The following is a 22,205-nucleotide window of genomic DNA, read 5'->3' as shown; positions in this document are numbered from 1 at the left end:
ATAAGTGTATGAATGAAATATTATAAGTGGGGTTTAATATGTAATTATTTCTTGTTTGTTCAGGTGTACATGTATTGTGTGTAGTATCTTGGTTTGTTCAGTGTCATTGTCCATGTGTCAGTTGTTCAGTGTCCTATGCTATTGTTTATTTTTTGTTCTGTAACCTGTGACCTGTTTGTGACCTGTAACCCCATATTTGTCATGTGACCTTCCTTACCTGCACATGTTATTTACCTGAGTGAAAAGTTCTGGCAGACATGTTTGAGGGGTTGATCATATAGAAAAGGTAGGAGTTAATATGCTCAAAATTAATGTAATTTTGAAGATACTCTTTTTTTGTTAACTATAAAACAAATTGTATTAACTCTCTAAATTAGTATGAGATAGTTTGAGTAACTATTATAGTGTGCTTTATTAATGTACAGAGGAATGTTCAGGCTATATGCTCTGTGAATAATTGGAAATTCGAAATAACTTTTTCTATTTCTATTACAACGATAATGTAAATATATCAGATTAGATCAATTATACACTACTATGTAACAGCTTTTGATTGTTCTTGCAATTACTGTAAACTCATTGGTTATTTGTTCAGATTCGCCTGCAGCTAGCCATTTATATATACTGGATTATCAGCATATTGGAACCCCTTGTCACATTGATAGAGTAAGTTCATTACAGTTATATATACTATAAATAATGTACATTACAAATTATATATGTTATTGGTCTTAGTATAGTGTAATATATTAGCCATTTACATAGGTTATAAAGTCTATTTTGTCCATTAGTATTGTTATATTAAGTCAATGACATCATTAAAGATATCGAGAAATAAATCATAAGGATGAAATATGATTAATAATAAATACTAAATGTAATTATACAGATAATGATATGATACCTTGTACCGTATAGTGTTTTAGTAACAAAGTGGTGTCTACTGTATGTTTCTTATACGTGTGTCATGTGTTCTTGTAGATTCATCCACCATGTCTGAGGTCCAGAATGAAAACCAGGAACGTGTTTGTTATCACGCCTCTGCCCAAATCCCATCCCTGTTTCATTTATACTACAGCATTTAGGGACATCCATATTATATATTTGCTTATGTTCTACTTTCTATTTCTTACACCCTTCGTAAAGCATTGATTGAATCAGAGTGTATATACCCTGTGGCGTTACAAATGCCCCCGATAGGGCTTCACTTGTTCCATCATCGTTGACGGCGAATACGGACACATCATACTGTGTTGAAGGCAGCAGTTGTTCAATCGTAAAAGCTGTGGTTGTTCTGTCTAGAGTAACGTAAGTAGTCGAGAGTCCGTTGTGCTCCTGGTAAGTCAATGTGAACGTTTCAGCATTATCGTGGTCGTTCCCAGGATTCCATGACACAACTGCACTATGAGATGTGATTTGACTTATCACTAGTTTTAACGGCGGCTCTGGTCTCCCTGAAAAGCATTTTGACGTTGATAAATTAAGCACGTTCTCTACAAAGTCTTAATACGAGAGCCATTCAATACATTTTGTCACTAGTGTCACGTGTATGATACATAAAGTTTGACCTTTCTATTACAGTCCTTTGAAGTATCCTCCTTTAATAGAAACGCACATTCGCAATCGCGCTATCGAAGACGTAAGCGCTGCGTGGTAGTCTTCTCTTGGTATACTGGTAAGGAACTAGAAGATTGTGTAACAAAGAGAACTCCTAGTGACAGTGACTTTGGTCTGGTAGATAGAGTGGATGGTCAATCTGTACTACCTTTTCGTACTTCGAAAACACCTGTACAGTACTGCTTTGTGGGAATAAGCATTGGCGTGAATTAGCTGGATGCCATTCAACCATTTGCTTTTTCATGAAGAATCGTTTGACAGGCTTCAGCGTTTTGTCTCTGTAAAACTCGACAGTGATAGTGTTCCCTTCCTTACAGTATTTGAACCACATACCACACTAGAACTGACAAAAAAGGTTTCATGGCGCTTTATATATCGGGCACAAAGCTATTTTTAATTGCAAGCACTTGGTCAGAATGCGATGTGTACTGCCTTTTGAATAACCAACAATATGAGAAACAGTATAACGACAATCGTCCGTAATTATTGCTTTCACAGCAGCATTGTCCTACTTTAATCCTGCAACAACTGGCCTGCCTGGCCGTGTGTACCCTCTGATGCTACAACAACTGGCCTGCCTGGCCGTGTGTACCCTCTGATGCTACAACAACTGGCCTGCCTGGCCGTGTGTACCCTCTGATGCTACAACAACTGGCCTGCCTGGCCGTGTGTACCCTCTGATGCTACAACAACTGGCCTGCCTGGCCGTGTGTACCCTCTGATGCTACAACAACTGGCCTGCCTGGCCGTGTGTACCCTCTGATGCTACAACAACTGGCCTGCCTGGCCGTGTGTACCCTCTGATGCTACAACAACTGGCCTGCCTGGCCGTGTGTACCCTCTGATGCTACAACAACTGGCCTGCCTGGCCGTGTGTACCCTCTGATGCTACAACAACTGGCCTGCCTGGCCGTGTGTACCCTCTGATGCTACAACAACTGGCCTGCCTGGCCGTGTGTACCCTCTGATGCTACAACAACTGGCCTGCCTGGCCGTGTGTATCCTCTGATGCTACAACAACTGGCCTGCCTGGCCGTGTGTATCCTCTGATGCTACAACAACTGGCCTGCCTGGCCGTGTGTACCCTCTGATGCTACAACAACTGGCCTGCCTGGCCGTGTGTACCCTCTGATGCTACAACAACTGGCCTGCCTGGCCGTGTGTACCCTCTGATGCTACAACAACTGGCCTGCCTGGCCGTGTGTACCCTCTGATGCTACAACAACTGGCCTGCCTGGCCGTGTGTACCCTCTGATGCTACAACAACTGGCCTGCCTGGCCGTGTGTACCCTCTGATGCTACAACAACTGGCCTGCCTGGCCGTGTGTACCCTCTGATGCTACAACAACTGGCCTGCCTGGCCGTGTGTACCCTCTGATGCTACAACAACTGGCCTGCCTGGCCGTGTGTACCCTCTGATGCTACAACAACTGGCCTGCCTGGCCGTGTGTACCCTCTGATGCTACAACAACTGGCCTGCCTGGCCGTGTGTACCCTCTGATGCTACAACAACTGGCCTGCCTGGCCGTGTGTACCCTCTGATGCTACAACAACTGGCCTGCCTGGCCGTGTGTACCCTCTGATGCTACAACAACTGGCCTGCCTGGCCGTGTGTACCCTCTGATGCTACAACAACTGGCCTGCCTGGCCGTGTGTACCCTCTGATGCTACAACAACTGGCCTGCCTGGCCGTGTGTACCCTCTGATGCTACAACAACTGGCCTGCCTGGCCGTGTGTACCCTCTGATGCTACAACAACTGGCCTGCCTGGCCGTGTGTACCCTCTGATGCTACAACAACTGGCCTGCCTGGCCGTGTGTACCCTCTGATGCTACAACAACTGGCCTGCCTGGCCGTGTGTACCCTCTGATGCTACAACAACTGGCCTGCCTGGCCGTGTGTACCCTCTGATGCTACAACAACTGGCCTGCCTGGCCGTGTGTACCCTCTGATGCTACAACAACTGGCCTGCCTGGCCGTGTGTACCCTCTGATGCTACAACAACTGGCCTGCCTGGCCGTGTGTACCCTCTGATGCTACAACAACTGGCCTGCCTGGCCGTGTGTACCCTCTGATGCTACAACAACTGGCCTGCCTGGCCGTGTGTACCCTCTGATGCTACAACAACTGGCCTGCCTGGCCGTGTGTATCCTCTGATGCTACAACAACTGGCCTGTCTGGCCGTGTGTACCATCTGATGCTACAACAACTGGCCTGCCTGGCCGTGTGTACCATCTGATGCTAAGCTAACCATTTTTGAATTTGTTCACTCACTTGAACACGATTCTAATGCAGCACACCTCTGCATGGTTCAAATTTGGCAGTATCTGTAAAGCACACCGTGTTTGGTATAGGAGCGTTTTTCGGATTTAGACTTCATTTAAGCATTGAGTGTTTATTATTCAAAAATAAATAACTTCAATTCTTGTCAGATGATGCAGAAATTTTCCACGTCCATACTTTTTAAATGATTTTTCGGGTTGCAAAGCAATTTTATTGTTTGTTCGTACCGGATCTGTGTGTTGAGAGAATATATTGAATGGCTCTCGTACAATATGTATACAAAAATATAGTTAAGTTTATCATTGCTGGATGTAATGCAGTTCGATTTCATTAGTATATGTTTAACTGCGGACGATCGCATAAACAGAGTTTAGGATTCTGTTCTGATGGAACCTGCCCTCTTTATAATGAAATCGCGCTTCAACTCTTCAGCTGGGATGAACCAATATGTTACAGTAACTGCAATATCAATACATCATGTTTCCATCTTTTATGAAGGCATATTCCGTCTTTGCGTATTGCAGAGTTATCTTCTCTTGAGAGCAGGTATTGATTGTTATGTCATTGGCTTGTGTGAGAAAATTACGTCGTTTTATCAAACATTTATGACGTTATTCTCACAAACAATTGACGTAACAACCAATACCTGCTCTCAAGAGAAGATAACCCTGCAATACGCAAAGACGGAATAGTAAGCTATGAGTAATAGTAGAAATAATGGTATTCGTTTCTAGTGTAATAAAAGTAACGGATGCATACTATCATTTAAGTATTACACATTTTGCCACCAGTTACCTTCACTTCACGTCATTCCTTTTCCATAACATTATTGCTATTATTGCCATGTAGCTTTAGGCCATATATCATCACTCTAAACCGTTTGGTATTTAAGACGAAGTAGTTGAAGTTTCTTGCCATATTTTTCCTCTATGACCTTAAATACAAGACAATGCCATTTATTTGCCTACATTTATCACATCATGCAAGCACATTACTGGCTAAATATCATGACTGTGGGTCTTTCTTATTATCAAAAGAAGTTGTTTAAGAGTTTTAACGAATATCACTCTTATGACCTTGATTATAGGTCGTCATTTCTTTTCGAAAAAACTGTTATACTCCATACTAGCAAATTACTTGCACAACATCATGAACTTGAAAGTTGTTTTGCTATTTAGAACGTGTGTAGATGTTCATACAAAATATTAACCCTGCTGCCGTGATTATGGCTCATAAAATGGCTTTTAGGGCAAAACGTTGCGCAATACTTGCATCTCAAAACCACTGAAACTTCATTTTTTGTCGACTTTGTTTTAAGAGGAGGGCTTAGAGTAATGATATTTATAGACAAAATTCTTGCAGTGTTTTAATATTCAAATATTGCACAATTTGTTGACAAAGTAGCCCCTTTTGTGAACAGGTTTTATTTGCCGTCGTAAAATTTATAAATATCTGCTTAAGTTGCTTATTAAAAATTATCAATATAATCAAATTAGCGATTGTTAGAAAAAATATTCAACGATACATAGGAGTATTTTATACAAAACATTTTGAAGAAATCTGACCAATGGTAATGGAAAAATAGTTAACAAAGGGCAAAAGCAGATCGCTATATTCACTGTGCCCTTTGGGCAAGATGAGCTGAAAATTCCACACACATTTTAAAACTCACCTGAAATGATGATTTCGAAGTTGTAATCACGATCATCAAATATATTCCTGACATACAGCCGGTAATGTCCTCTGTGCTTGGATTCGAACTTGCTGAAGTGTAAGTTTACCATGTAACCGTCAACAGGAACATCCTTGTTATAGAATGCAACTGTCACTGGAACCGACGAGACGGTGATAGAAAGTTCGCTTTGAGGAGGTAAAGTGGAGTCTGGTCGCAATATTGTCGTATTAACGGGCGCAGAAAAACTTACGTAGGTTATGTTGATGTCAAAAATATTGTCCTTTTCAGCGACATATTTACCATGTGCTCCGATTATTTTTGGACTGCCTGAAAATCACAGAAAAATGCAAACCTCTGTTAAATATCGAAACGTTTTACATGGAATAACATAGAAAAAGTATCATAAACAAATATCTATCACGTCGGTTTGTCTTTTTATTGGACTTTGATTAAAACAGTTGTTTAAGTTAATCCAAAAATGGACATTTGATTACACCTTAGGAGACATTGTTAAAGAGTTAGTCACGTGCTAGACATACATAATGAAGCAAAAGTTGAAAGCAACTGTGACGATTACTTCATGGGAAGTAATGTGACAGGGACATTGTGGATAGCTTTAAAGTAAATTAAGACCTAATTGATGCTAAAATGTTCATGATAATTAAAAATTGTGCAAATATATAACTGATATTACTATGAACAGATTGACTGATAGACGAGGAATCAATGATGTTAAGATCAAGAACGGACGTAAGTCATCAGCTACAAAATGTTTAAAATAAATACAAAGCAAAATTAAAAACTGTTGGTAGGTGTTTCATTTTGGCTTTCAAAGTAGCCCTGGCTTGACGATCAAAAACACTGCTGTTTTTACCTCTCCCGAGATTCTAATATTACCGTGCATAATTTAAGATTTTTTGTTATTTACTTATACAATGCAGACAATCAAGCGTGTACATAATTCATGATTAATAATCAGTGTATTGTATTGCCCTGTAATATTGTGCAGATATACTCGTTACATTGCTTGTGCAAAACAATGTTAAGTGCCTACCTCACAATATGCCCATTCCACGGGCTACATGTAACATGTAAATCAAGGCACGGCTTTAACCATATCAGAGGCACAATCCTCTTTAAAGTTATTTTTAATACGAGAGGTATAGGAAATTACTTAGAAATATAATTGTGTTTTTTCATCTAAACATTTGCATTATGTATAGGAATAGTGGAAGCCTAATATTTAAAATTTTAGGGGTGAACATTCACTTCGGAATTAAACTAAGAGTGTCAGATACAGATTTACTAAGTATCCTGACACGGCTGCGATATATAAACAGGGTCAATTGCTTTCGATATAATTTTTCCATTTGTACAAGACAGGTAATGCACAAAATCCTATTGAGATTCTAAAGATATATTTTACAACATACTTATCCGGCTTCACATAAAATCAATCGCACTTAATGTGTTTTGTTCAGAAAATTCCTGTGATATTAATAAATCCGTAAGGCGAGTCGAGTGAAATGGAGCCATATAATCGAAAAAAGCTAGTTGTGTATATAAACGAAGTGAAGAACGTGAAAATACATCGATCACAAATACATATTTTGGAAACGTTTCTTGTTACCTTTTGTTGATATCACCTTTTCTTTGTACTTACACCTCTACTTGTTATTTAAATAAAAATAAATCATCCAAGATAACATAATCTTTTTACGGCGTTACCTTGCACAGATAGGAATCCCTGTCGTTTCTGTACAACCTCTCCATCTCTCCCCCTGAATCCGTTGTCCACCTCACACACATACGTCCCCATGTCCTCGTAAGTCATTCTAGGAATGGAAAGTGTACTAACTGACCCTGAACTAGTCACCTGGTCAAACGTGTCCCTAATCACTGTAGATCCGAACATGTGTGTCCACCTGTATGTGTACTGGTCAGGTACCCCGTTAGCTGTACAAACCACATGGACATTTGTTGTGTTTTCTGTGGTGTTAGTGATAACAAGGCTGACATCTGGACCATCTGAAGAAAGAGTTATCAAACAAATCTGTGTTAGTGATAGCACGGTCAACGTCAGGTCCATCTGATCAATTTAATTATAACATTAAATGATTTATGCGTGATATGACTTAAACACGTTAGAGCAGTATCATATAGTAATGTGTTTAGCTGGCTGCATTCGAACAGGTTCATACGAAAACATAGAAAGAAATGTTAGATGTGTCTTTTGATAACCGAAATTGATTTATTTACGTCAACCGAGATTGTTATATTTTCGTCATGATTATATATGACACTGTATGTCATGTATGTCATCATGATAATTTAATAAGTGCCTTTGTGAACTGCTAGTATTGCCTATGCTTATCAATACAAACAATGCCACTTTAGAATTAACCAATTTCATTTCTGTTTGTAGGACTCGGTAACTAGACAATTATAGAAATGACGTAAAAGGACTGAGGGATTTTATTATCTTTAACATAATTATGAAAAAAGGAAGAATTCATTTGTTCTAGGACGCATGTGCGTTATCGAGTAAGGGTTAATTTATTCGTAGCATGTACACATTTGAATGTTTCCAAGTACATCGACTCAAAACTTAAATAGCATGACCTTCGACTGCAGTATCCAAAAATTAGCCTTAAGTTAAATGAAAACGATGAGGCATCATTTCAGCGTTTGCAGGTTCAAAACGACAGCCAAATTAGCAGGTGAAGTTGTCGAATTCAGTAGATAACACGAACGAATACTCAATTTTAATTACATGCGAAAATGTGGATGCAATCAACATTTGTTGTACACAATTGGAATATTTTTTTCTAACCTCGCTACGTATTCCACTTTTATACGTACATACATGTTAAATGTAATTTAAATAAAAATAAGACTCAAATACGAGGTCAGTAGAGATATAGACATCAAAACATAACAACGATAATTAAAACACATTCAGTGATTAACGAGAGACGAGTTAACTGAACGTATAACTTTGCAGTCAAAATAATAAAACTGTTTTCGATCGCAGCATAAATTAACTGATTTACTCACATCGAATGATAACATTAAAGAGTTTCGTAGACTGCAGTAAGATGTTGCCGTTAGTAGAACGTGCAGTGGCGGTACATGTATAGGTCCCCGAGTCCTGTCGGTCTGTCCTGGAGAACTGGAGAGTCCCGTGTGACTGGACAAGTGTCGTGTCACGGTACCAGGACACAGCTGGAGAGGGATTACCTTCTGCTGAACATGGCCTACTGAAACTCTGGCTCTCGTTGATGTAGGCTGTAGACTTGTCAAGTGTAATGATTGGGTCATCTGTCATACAAAGCAACAACGTAAAATGCAACTGTATAATGAATTGTGTAACAAGTAATCCACACATTTCTTTTAAAAATTGGTGACTTTTATAGTGTCATTGATGTAGCAAAACAAACCAAAATATTGATTTCAGGGTGAAAACATGAATCATCTAGATATGTATTTTAAGAAAAAATAGCCTTCACAAGGCGATAGAAAGTGGAGAGATATGTTGCTGATTATGCTAGCAAAAATCAGAATTAATATAAGCGTCTTGGACAAAAAATGCCATATCATTACTTTTGGTTCGATAACACATTTTGTGTCAGTTAACGCTTATATATGTTTTGACAATTTCACGGAATCATGATCTCCACATTAGATCAACCTATGTAATACCCAATCATTCTTTTTCAAGAATCTCGTCTGTTAATACATCGATTTTGTGTTAGCATATCATTAGACTATAGATATATTGCACTTTGTACAAGTCTGCGTGTTAACATGACGATAATATATGGCCCGTGTTTTTTTCTGAATAAACGACGGGAAATAATTGTCATTGCCCTTAATATTTACAACACTGTTCTTTGCCAGGTTGTTAGTTGTGTTATCGTCGTTCAACATTCCACTCTGGGGAAGATGGGTGGCAGAATTGCCACCCGCCTTTTACTAAGACAAAAACAGGTTGATTCCTCTCCTCGAACAGGAATGATCTTCAGCTCGAATAGGCAGGTTTTCTCCGATTTCCTCACATATAAAGACCAATGTAGCTTTACCATTCGATCAAACAATAGTTCTAAATATGAGCTTGTAAAAAGTGTTTCATTAATGGACTAAACATGTAAAGTTTAATTATACAATTCCATGATTCTATTGGTAAGTACAACCAAACTATGCCCGCAATAGATTATGATATGTTGTGTGGGTGTAATACACCATTACATATCAGATCACCAAGAAAGCAAGAGTACACAATGTATATACAATTACAGTAAACTTGACAATCATATGCAGTAGGCGTTAGTAAGTATCATTTCCAAGTACGGTACCACGTTAATGGTAGCTCCGGATATTTAATCTGAAAATTTGATTATGCAACATACATCGTGCGTATTTATCAAGCTAACACATTTGTGATTGTGATTCATATGCATTTTCAATGAAAGTCCCGTCGATGAAAAGAGGAGGACATAATTTTACGTGCTATGAATATTGGTTATTTTTTATAATTTCTTCCGGAGTTATGTCTAATACAAGCATAAAATGTATAAATCTTGTAAAATGAATTAATTGGCTTTTTGATTTATTGTACCTTGTAACCAACATTTAATGAAGCACCAACGCCGTCATATTCGGAAATAACATAAGGGAATAGCGATGTTAAATCATAGGCAACAATAGTTTAAAGCTGTAAAATTTAAGAATGCATGCTATGTCTATATAACATCTTGTTTTGTGTACAGGTAATGTTCCTCCCAAGTATATACTTATTTATATCATTTATTTGTCATACCTTTAAGCATTATCTTGCGACTGTTTGTGTAAAAACAAATAACAGCATTGTCATTATGCATATCTTACATTATTCTCGATACTCCAGGAGTTACAATCACTTTCGCTCTTTGCATCCCTGGAATATGGCAAAGCAAAATTGAAGGCACGCGGCTAGCATTTGATTGGTCGCATGTTAAGAAACCTGACTGATTGCTAAGGCAGATGCCTGTCCTTTGAAGACTACAAAAAAGTGACAACCGACTTCATATCAAGTCAATTGTACCGTTACGCGACCGCGTTACGCGATTCTTTTGATGTTCATCAAAGGATCAAACAAGTTTTATCGTCTCATTCACAAGGTGGTGCATGCTGAACTTTCAATTTTTCCACAGCATATTCCAGGTGTGCAGATATCGTTAGTGAGCGTAAACCTAGGAGTATTGAGGATGATCTTACATTCAATATCCAGTACCAGCCCGTTAGACACTACACTGGTATCCTTGGTGTCTGTGTAGTTGTTATCAGCCCTACAGGTAAAGGTATGTCCGTTATAATCCTTGTCTGGTGGGTCAAACCTCCTCGTTATCGCTGATTGGCCAGGATCTATGACGCCATTGTTGTACCATGATATCCGTGTTGTAGGGGGATTCCCCGCTGTTGTTGTACACGTTAGGATACCGGTAAATGTCGGTCTGTCCAGCCACGGTAGTGTCCCGCCATTGGTTGTGTCAACAGCTAGAGCAGGGGTACTCGGTGGGTCTAAATGAATACAAACGTAATTGACACAGTTTTCAACACTTTCGTAACTACAAATTGGAAATTATATTTTTCTGATAGCCATCGAAAATGCACTTTCGTGTCTGAATGTTCTGCAAAACTATAGGTTGTAGAAATCTTGGCAATTATTGCGAGGTATATATCGGTGTATATTTGTGCGAACCTTTTTACATACATAGTACTATTTACTTCTAAACAGTATTAACCATATATATAACTGCTATATAAACTATAGTTGTAGCTTGTGACGGGTGTCAGTTCGGCCACTTCTCAATGATAAAGTTCATCAGCTAATTGGTTTGATGTTCCAATTTCGCTATCACAACAACAAATCCTTATTCCAACATTCCCATTTGCTGTGTGTTAACTTATCCAAAACAATATATTTATACACATGTAAAACCTATAGCCGACAACCTGAAAACACTTTTAGGATTGTTTATTGTAAGTGTCATCTATAATCGTCATCTGAAAAGACATTTTATTTTGTAAAACCATTTTTAATTGCCAGTATAGATGTTTATTTAAAGTTTAAAATGCATCTTTTTAACATTTATGAGGGTATGCAACACAGCTCCGTTCATACATATTCCATAATACTTACAATACACAGTGATAACAGTAGATTTGGTGAGACTTGGTGACAACCCTACATGTACATAATACTTACAATACACAGTGATAACAGCAGATTTGGTCAGGCTTGGTGACAAGCCTACATGTACATAATACTTACAATACACAGTGATAACAGTAGATTTCGTGAGACTTGGTGACAACCCTATATATAATACTTACAATACACAGTGATAACAGTAGATTTGGTCAGACTTGGTGACAGTCCTACATGTACATAATACTTACAATACACAGTGATAACAGCAGATTTGGTCAGACTTGGAGACAGCGCTAGGTGTGTTGCTGTACATGTACACTGCCTGCTGTTGTAGACTTCTGTAATAGATGTGATAGTTAGCCTGCTCACAGCCCGACCTTTGGTGTCCATATTAGTGGAGGTCTCCTTTGATTGGTCCACACAGGTCCAGGACAAAGTAGCCAGGGGGTTACCTCCATCAATCTTACAGTCAATATATACATTATCCCCCTTGTAAAATGGTGAGGTGTAGTGTATAGCAAATGTCTCCACAGTCGGTGCATCTGATACAACGGAAAATAAATGAAATAAAAGAAATGTTAATATTTTGGTTTGATGTCGAATAACATTTATCATTAATATTTGATAACACAATAACGTAAATCCATTCAAATACTATATAAATCAACTTACAGAGAATATTAAAGGCGACGCTTACTGTACCAAACTGTCCATTAGGACTGGCCTGGTGTCCGGCGGTACACACACACTGTTGTTGGTGGTAGGTACTGTCCACTGTAAATGTCAGACTGGACACTGCTGTGGTGGTATTGGTCAGATCCTGTCCAGTCACTGGTGACCCTTTACATTGCCATGTCAGTGTAGCCAGAGGGTTACCTCCCCCTACCTGACACTGGAGTGTTACTTGTGTTCCTGTCAGGACAGATTGAGTACCAGATGGCGCCACAATCAAGGTTCCTGTTGGAGGGTCTGAAACAGAATCACTGGTGTGTATGTCCTTCACGATATATATGTTTCAATTTAAAAAAAAATAAAAAAAATTTGGATACCAAAATCCTCATTACATGTGCTATATATTCATTTATGAAACAACAAATGTATATTTCAACTCCGAGATGAAATTCTAAAACAAAAATGATTAAACCTACTGTATATATTGTGAGATTGTGGGTTCGAAGAACGAATTGTTATCCTTCCTGTTGTTTGTTTCAAACAATTTTTCTGTGTCTAATATACGACATCTGTGCAAGTTTTGAGGAGGCCGCGACGGTCAGATATACGGATATTCCCCAGCAAGATTCTTTAGTGCCGGGGACGTTTAGTTGGAAGCCCTGACAGGTCAGGAGTCTAAAATGTGTCTTACTTTATTGCATGAACGTTTGTTGTTAAGTGAGTTATCAAATTATAAACACAACTTATCATATACATTAGTGTAGGCTGATCCGACGGTTTAAGACATTAACTACCTGTCGTGATTGTACTTTGTCTACAATATAACATTTGCACAATTGTTATATTTAAGAAGTAACCTTCATTTCCTGATGGCGTATACGATAGTATGAACGCAATTGGCAACCATGTATATTCTATGGTGCACGTTAGCTAAATCCTTTTACAGTATTTGCATCCGAAAAATTGTTTAAATGCAGTGTGGATCTTCATCGATATTAAAGTAATTTTAGAAAATGCACAGTAAACAACACTATTGTTTTCCTTTTGGCAGCTTTTGAATTATAAACCAATTAATATGAGTAGCCCTTCGAACATCTTCTCAATGATAGTGGTTGTTATGCACGTTGACACATTGCTCCAGTATTTTTTTATTTTATTTTTATAATAGTAAAGCTGTACATTCAAATTTCCTCTGTCGGGGCCCTACCCTTTCAGACCCCGAGTCCGTATGAAAGTAGGCGTTGAACCTTTTATTTCCGTATTGGTTCATGCCCCGCTGCCCTACCCAAAATGTTTCACAACCTTCAGATGTACAACAATGAATGAGCTTGGCATTTCTTTGAATCCCCACCTCACCGTTACGTGAAAATCTCTGTGACACCATCAACAGTAAAGGCACGTGGATTTGCCGTCATCACAGAATTACGGGTTATGGCTTATATTCCATCGACCTTTATATTATCCAGTTGACATTTACAGTAAATATTGCGGATGAGATATAATTTAACAAGTGCCAATTGAGAAGTTAAACGACGTGTTGAGTTGGGGTTCGACAATAACAGGTGATATTGTCACGTGGTTATACATGGCATCAGTTACAGTGATACTGTACATGGTGTATATATATAATGTTCATAATAAAGGCTGGGACTGATAGTGTCGCGACACGTTAATTATTGTAATAAATACTGGCTGAACATTACACTGTTCATTTAACAATAGAAATGATATCTTGACAGGCACTCTTCGCTAATGATAGGAAGGAATACCACTGTAAAAAACAAATGACCGAATGATACTTGAATATTATACTCAAATTATTTGCTTTGGCATAGAAATAAAAGCAATGACCATAAAATCCTGCTATGTACCTGTCCAATCAACAAGTATTAACTAATATGTATTTGATGTTTTTATATCATCTCAATGAAAAAGTGTGATGTCAAAATTATCATGAGGTATTCAAAACACTGTAAAACGTTAAATGACGACGTTCAAATAATGTATTGAATATTGTAATATAGTGTTTACCGGAAAATATTCGCTGCGGTTTAACTTTCGCTTTTTCGCCTATTGTGATGAGGGCGAATTTACCATTACAGCGAAAGTTTGAGTGGGCAAACGTTTCTCGGTATACGGTAGGTATCCTAATGTATAACATCTTCCCCATCTTGCTTGCAAATCTACAAACAATGTAATTTTGTTCGGAGGACCTTTGTTGGACCACAAATAACACTTATACATACATAGAGGATCTCACATGAGTTTCCATTTGATATGAGATTTATGAAACGAGTTGAGAATGTTTTAATTTTGCGAGGCTCTGCAATTAACACATTCGTTATGATTGTACAAACACCCATTACAGAATCAGTTGAATCCGACTTGTTACAACACCACGGTTCAAAATACAGCCACGAACAGTTACACGGCCTCATTAATGAATATTCTCTTGCCATCCAAGAGTCATTATACGAAGAAGAATTGTTTCAGACAGCGACAGTGACTAGTGCGGTTCGGAAACATGTTTGACCTCGATTTTGTACTTGCGAGCGCTATGACGCTGCTATCTGCTAGTCTCGCGAGGTCATATTTTAGGTCATTACGTGAAAAGCACTGTGGAGTATTCTTTTATAAAACAGTCAAAGATAATTATAAAAGTAATATTTTTCTGATAATATCTGGTAATGAAAAATTATTGTAATTCATATTGCATGCTGTTTCGAATTTCCGGATATTTTGTCAGTCATCCGGTACCTTTGTATATAAGTTTAGAAACTGTAACACGTTTTCCGGGGGTGACAAAATAAACATGGCGCGAAATGACAGAAGCGACTGATGAGTGATAATTTGATCAATTTTAGAATCATACACTGCATGACATACACCCCAAAAAGGTGGAGAATCCTCATTGAACTGTTTTATGATAAAAAAAAACCGCCATAATGCTTTTGTCATTTTTGCTCACCGATGATAACGTAAATGATTTGCTATCGACGACACCTCGGACTGTTTCCCCCAGTTCTAGATCACCATCCTCGATATCCAGGGGTTACGCTCACTTTCGCTCTCTGCACCCCTGGAATATGCTATAGCAAAATTGAAGGCACAAAGTAGCTGTTTGATTGATGTCACGTAAACATTCCTGACCAATCACTAGGCTGATACTTGTTCTTCAAAGCCGGTAAGTTTTACCATTACGCGAACGCGAGATTCTTTTGATGTACATCAAAGGATCAGACTAGTTTTCCCGTCTCGTCCACAAGGTACTGCACACTGAGCTTTTGAGTTTGCTATCACATATTCCAGGGGTGTAGAGAGCGAAAGTGAGCATAGCCCCTGGATAACGAGGATGTAGATCACGTGCATGTGATAACGATGAAAATCCTTCACACTCGCAGTAACCGACTAAAACGTCTCATGAAAGAGAATATTCAGAACAACCAGTCATTATTTCACCAGTAGTACCATCAGACAATGTTAAACTTTACGGCTATTCATTCGAGGAATGGCAATAATTTCTCGGCGAGTTTCAGTTATATATTACCTACAATGGACTTTATCTGGATCCTACTCCCGTTTGCCGCATTGTAGCATTCCATATACAGCTCGCCGGTCCTGCCCAAACCTGGTTTGATAGTTTAGATCACGCGACAAAAGCAGACTGATCTGAACTTTCACGCGCAATTATTGACAAATATGGGGGTTGTGATCGGTTGGATCCATCACTTACCCTGCAATCTGCGGCATTTCAGAAACTCATGCTACATGAAGTGTAATATTGGAGAAGGAACGTAGACTTCAAAAAAGAGAAAGAGACATGGTAGCTCAATTTATTGTTGCTTTGCCCAATTTCCTAGCTTTTTAGTGAGGGCAGGAAAGAACAGGAGAGGCAGCTGGTCATAGATATTCCCTTACGGGACAAATGACACCTACTGTTCAGGCCATTAGCAAGGAACGTTCTGCTGGTGCTCAATCTAAAGTTAATTCCTTGCTCTTAGAACTTGCTACACAAATGGAGACGTTACCTACTATGGTAAAGCAGGGTGCACTTACATCCCCACCGCATCATGACCAAAGACAGGAGTTGGTACTGCCACGGACAGGAACTGCCATAAATAATAATAATAATTAATAATAATTAGAGGTTCTTATATGACCGCTTTATCACAACCTAGTTCGTAGGAAGTCTCAAAGCGGTTCGCACATTATTATCCGTGGTTATAGAGCCTTTGCAACCAGCCAATATCTTTCTCAACTCCCTGGTGAGCATGCAGCCGGTGCTGCCATTTTGACGCCCGCAGCTAACATTCTACATTCTAGCACTACCTAACCACGTACTTATTTACAGCTGATTAGACTGGAACAAGCGGAGTAAAGTATCCTCCTCAAAGATACAACACAGTGCCATGACATGACTCGAACTCGCAACCCTTCGGTCACGAGCCCAGCAACCTACCACTGGACTATTGTGCCTCCATAACTGTTTTCGCTGCCATGGGGAGGGCCATAGACGTTTTGGGTGTTTGTAGGCAGGGCAAGGACAGTCAGAACCAACTATTAAGTGCCAGTTGTGTGGACAGTAGCCACCCAGCTTTCAATTGCGTACACCATTTGAATACCAGACTCCCCCATATCGCTGGTCATCCTGGAGACGCTACTGATGCGTCAGGATAAGGCTCACTTTTCCAACATGCTCAACTTATGCCTGTTCACACACAGCCACCCATGGGAAACTGGGGAGGGTCGCGGCCCCTCCGGCGGTCATTAAATACGCGCGACGTAGCCCTGCTCCACTTCGATGGAAAGAGGGTGATACACGAGAACACAAAGATACAAAGTTTGTACTTAATGTGAATGACAGCACCGGTGCTGATGATGCGGACACAGATTGTTCACAACGAAGTCGTGACTCCTCTAGTGATACACATTATGATCATGAACACAACTCACCTGTACCCAAACCTAAGTTTATGTATTTACATGTGACATTTGAAAAATTCAGAGTTGCAGGTCTCCTTGATGCTGGTTGTACAATTTTCTTGATGTCTCAATCACTGTTTGATTCTCTGCCGCAAACATGTAAATCTGCCATACTCCCATCTTCTGCGTCCACAGTCAAATAGGCTGACCCCAGACAAATACAGTACGAATCAAGGGGCGAGCTCAAAATGACCGCTGTAACTTTCTAGTACATATCATTGCTCATAACTCCCACCCGCTCATCTAAGGCACATTGTTTACATTGTCTACAAACAAAATTGTACTTGATTTTTATTCCATGTAATACTCATTTTTATGAAAGAAATTGAAAGTCAAATATAAACATGGAATTAGAATCAATCCCTCATCTGAGTGTATGGTACAAGGTCCAGGTCCCTAAGGGATCTATGATGGGGGGTCCAATGTATTTGTACAGCTGGTAAACAAATCTTAAGAGCCGGTCTATTTGTTGCTAGATCTTTGGTTACTGTGCAAGGTTCCCGAACCATTCCAGTCAAACTTTTAAACCCCATTGACACTACTACAGTGATATCTAGAGGCACAGTTTTGGCAGATCTTGTATCAATGGATGGTTGTCACATAGTAAAGTCTGCCAATGATAATGTTGGTGACAGTGCATATAATTGTAACCATATTACAACAAATAGCCCCAATGTTTCGGAAAGGTGCTGATCAGTCTAGTACTAGTGACCGGCAGGAGTTTTTGTCAAATTTTGATTCTCGTTTTCCCAATTCGTCTGCAACTCAAGTTGAATCTTTAAAAGAATGTGTGTGTACAAATAGAGATGTTTTTGTCACAAAGGACAATCCATCTTTAGGTTTCACTAAGATAGTAGAACATGTCATTCATCTGAACCCTAGTTATGTCTCAAAGCATCAGCAGCCATATCGTTTATCTCCTGACAAAAAAAAATGTATCAGAACACAATTAGGCCATTTGTTAGATCAGGGAATTATTGCACCTGTCAACGAGAAAAATGATTTACCCATAACTAGTCCTATATTACTTGTCTCCAAACATAAAAAGCCTGGTGGAAAATTGTCCCAGAATGATTGTTAGGCACATTTAATGGCTTATAGATTTTGTTGTGATTTCCGTTACCTCAAATCTCAGACCCAGCCTTTTTGGTACACCATTCCAAACCTTCAAGAACTCAAAGAGTCTTTCAATGCCAGTACACCTACCTTTATAACTTCCATTAACATGCAATCAAGCTTTTCCCAAATGGGTATAGCATCAGAATCTTCTAAATTTACTGCTTTTAACACCTGTTTTTGGTCATTTAGATTTCAGAGATTATCAATGGGCCTTAGCACAGCTCCAAATAGTTTCCAACTTTAAATGGACAAAGTGTTAAAGGGATTATAATTTCGCTCAGCTGTGTGCTACCTTGATGGTATCCTGATAATTATGTTCAAATACTTTTGATCAATATGTGAATGTCTTGGAGGAGGTTTTCTTGCGGTTACGGAACGCTGGCTTGAAACTAGGGCCAAACTAGTGTATGTTTGCTCGCTCAAAGTGTATTTTCCTGTGAGTGATCCTGGTATTATATGTGGTTTAATGTTGCATATTAGTCCATGGAGATTTATTTTGCATTGAAGAAAAGGTTTGATATCATGTTCAATCTTTAGATATATATATATTTATCAATATTGTTTGTCACTAGTCACTCTACATTGTTTAGTGTTCATAATGCTAGTCATTCTTCTCAATTTCTGGTCTCCATTAGTTGGTAGCTTTACATATGTGTTCATTTTATAATTTTCTTTGACTGTTGGTAAAATTGAAATCTCAATTTTAGTCTTGGGGGAGGGGAAGCAGTATTCTTTTATTAAACAGTCAAAGATATTTATAAGAAATAATATTTTTCTCATTATATCTGGTAATGAACAATTACAATAATTCAAATTGCATGCTGTTTAGATATATCGGATATTTTGTCAGTCATCCGGTACCTTTGTATATCTGTTTAGAAACTGGAACACGTTTTCCTGGGAAGAAAAAAAAACATGGCGCGAAATGACAGAAGCGGCCGCTGATGAGTGATACTTTTATCAATTTTAGAATCATACACTGCACGCCATACACCCCAATAATTGTCTCCCCTTTGCATGAATAATAGGAAACATGTATTTTCGATATAAGTTTGCAAAGTTTAACAATAGTTGACAATTAAAATAATAGTATGAGTTGCTACTAATATCAAGTTATATACGGATCTAGGAACTATGTTTCATCGCATTCTCTGGAATGATATTCTTTAGCCGTTATTCAGTTACTTTTGATAGAGAAGGGGGAAAATGAGTTTAAAATTGATGTTTTTGTCAATTTGTTCACGCCATGTGATAAAGAGAATTTCACATGAGTTTCCATTTGATATGTGATTTATGAAACTCGTTAAGAATAAGTTAATTTTGCTCGGCAGAGCCTCGTAAAGTTAACACATTCTCAACTCGTTTCATATGTCTCATATCAAATGGAAACTCATGTGAGCTCCTCTATATATTGGTTAAAGAACAAAAAAAAAACGTTTGCGGTTAATTCAATTCCGGTACTCGACTCAAATCACCATCTCACAGACCAATAAGAAATTATTACAAATTTATAATGATATTACAACATCAGTAAAAGTATACTTACTTATCACGCTGACTACGATGATATCGCTGTATGTAGCTGTTGGGTTGGCGACCAGACATCTGATTCGTGCCTTGTCCCATGATCTGGTCACACTGGAGATGGTCACGGAGAAGGATTTACCGTCTGTGGTACAGTTACACTGCTGGTTACAGGGCTGGGCTGTACTACCATCTAAACACTGTCCTCCTGATAGTTGTCCTATTCCAATAGACCTCCCATCCTCGTAATTAAATGAGGCAAACACAGAGCTGTTCCCCGTCACCGAACACGTCAGGGTGAGTGATCCTCCCTCTGAGACAGGGGATGGGGTCGCTGTCAACTCTACACCGATACCTATAAAACATGTGACAATGATATAACACGTCAGGGTGAGTGATCCACCCTCTGAGACAGGGGAGGGAGTCACTGTCAACTCTACACCGATACCAATAATACATGTAACAATGACATAACACGTCAAGGTGAGCGATCCTCCCTCTGTGACAGTGGAGTGAGTCACTGTCCACTCTACACCGATACCCGTAACAAATGTTACAATGCTTTGCATGTAAACAGCTTTCACCTCTGAACTTTAAGGGGGAACTCCTTTTTACTTTAGAAGCGCTGTCCCTGTTCATGACACGCCAATCGACAACCGTAGGGATGTAGGTATCATCAGTCTTATTGCGCAGAAGGATACGAGACTTTAAAAATATGAGACTTTGAAACACATAGGTTCAAGTGAATAGAACAGACTATGCCCACAATGAATTACTTCCTTGAATATGTATGGTAGTTCGAAAGTTATCACGGAGAGGCACGAGACTAGAATTGGTCAATCAAACAAATAGTGCCAGACAAAACAAATGAAAACAACAATCCTGTTGTAGGAGGTTCGGGATGAGCGCGAGATTTACCGACAACCAGGCGCGTAGCTGCCTATACGCGAGTACGCAGTTGAATCCACATGATTCTGACAAACAAACAAAAATTCAGCTAAAGTTGCCTTATGCGTACTTGACTGCATGCTTATATCAAACGTTCCTTGTCGTTTCTATACTAAATAGCCATTGAAGACACCTGCTCAAGAAGATGCCATATTTGATGCATTTCATGACGACTTTAGTGGAGATCGTGAAAGCTTCAGACGTGAATTCGAAAGTTGCCCGGTCTTTGGAAGAAACAAAGCCTTCTGACCTTAGTGCAACATTTACATAAGTCTGGTAGTGTGGCTTATTACCATGCCGGTCTCAACAGTCTCAACTGAGAGGCAGTTCAGTATCATGAGAAGGGTGAAAAACTACATGAGTTCCACTATGTCCACTGAACGTCTGTCTGGACGAGCAATGTTGCATAGTTAGACAAATGGACATTGACATTGAAAATATAATAATACAGTGAGTTCGCTGGCAAAAAGGACAGAAAATTATACTTCTGTTAGATAATCTGGGTATTATTAACATAATCGGGGCTCGTATTTGTTTGCTATTTTAGCTCTATTTAAGAAGAAAAATATGCCGAGTAAAGGGTTTATTTGTTGATTTAAGATCCTAAAACTTTCCATTTTCGAGTACTAAATAAAGCACCTCAGAATGCCCAGAATGCACCAGATTGCACCATTGTTTTTAAAAATGTCCAGGGGGCCAGGCCCCCGGACCCCCCTAGCACAGTTATGAATCCACATTAATAGAGGCCTAGCTACGCCCTTGACAACAACACCTACTGGTACTAATGATGTAACTTTTACAAGGAACTGGGTATCATTACAGGAACGATTCCTCGCGGCGGTTGAAGAGGTTAGAATAAATATGAAGCATCCTCGATATCCAGGGGTTACGCTCACTTTCGATCTCTACACCCCTGGAATACATCATAGCAAAATTGAAGGCACGCGGCTAGCTATTAGATTGGTGTCAGGTAAATACTTGTCCTTTGAAGATTACAGAGGAACCACGCCGGACTTCAAAGCCAGTAAGTTTTACCGTTTTACGACCGAGAGACTCTTTTGATGTACATGTAAGGATCAAACTAGTTTTCTCGTCTCGTATACAAGGTACTGCCACTGAGCCTTCGATTTTGCTACGATATATTCCAGGGATGAAGAGAGCGAAAGTGAGCGTAACCCCTGAATATCGAGG

General features: G+C 39.1%; 1 protein-coding gene across 3 annotated transcripts in view; it reads right to left on the bottom strand.

The window, feature by feature from the left end:
* The window catches only part of LOC110462965 (nephrin-like), a 34,591-nt gene that overhangs the window by 10,420 nt on the left and 1,966 nt on the right, over positions 1 to 22,205 (bottom strand). For 2 of the 3 annotated variants that reach the window (XM_021517258.1, XM_021517265.1), the window contains exons 2-9: positions 20,089 to 20,421; positions 12,441 to 12,737; positions 11,951 to 12,310; positions 10,832 to 11,134; positions 8,633 to 8,896; positions 7,304 to 7,603; positions 5,573 to 5,902; positions 1,173 to 1,454 (exon numbers count right to left, since the gene is read on the bottom strand). In XM_021517258.1, the coding sequence (XP_021372933.1) occupies positions 1,173 to 1,454; positions 5,573 to 5,902; positions 7,304 to 7,603; positions 8,633 to 8,896; positions 10,832 to 11,134; positions 11,951 to 12,310; positions 12,441 to 12,737; positions 20,089 to 20,421 (2,469 nt within the window). The remainder of the gene's footprint in view (positions 1 to 1,172; positions 1,455 to 5,572; positions 5,903 to 7,303; positions 7,604 to 8,632; positions 8,897 to 10,831; positions 11,135 to 11,950; positions 12,311 to 12,440; positions 12,738 to 20,088; positions 20,422 to 22,205) is intronic. The other variant, XM_021517274.1, reaches the window with a different exon arrangement.

This window comes from Mizuhopecten yessoensis, unplaced genomic scaffold (genome assembly GCF_002113885.1).
Source record: "Mizuhopecten yessoensis strain PY_sf001 unplaced genomic scaffold, ASM211388v2 scaffold1471, whole genome shotgun sequence".
Lineage (NCBI taxonomy): Eukaryota > Metazoa > Mollusca > Bivalvia > Pectinida > Pectinidae > Mizuhopecten > Mizuhopecten yessoensis.
Note: the sequence above shows the minus strand (reverse complement) of the source record. Positions and strands in the feature narration are given on the sequence as shown.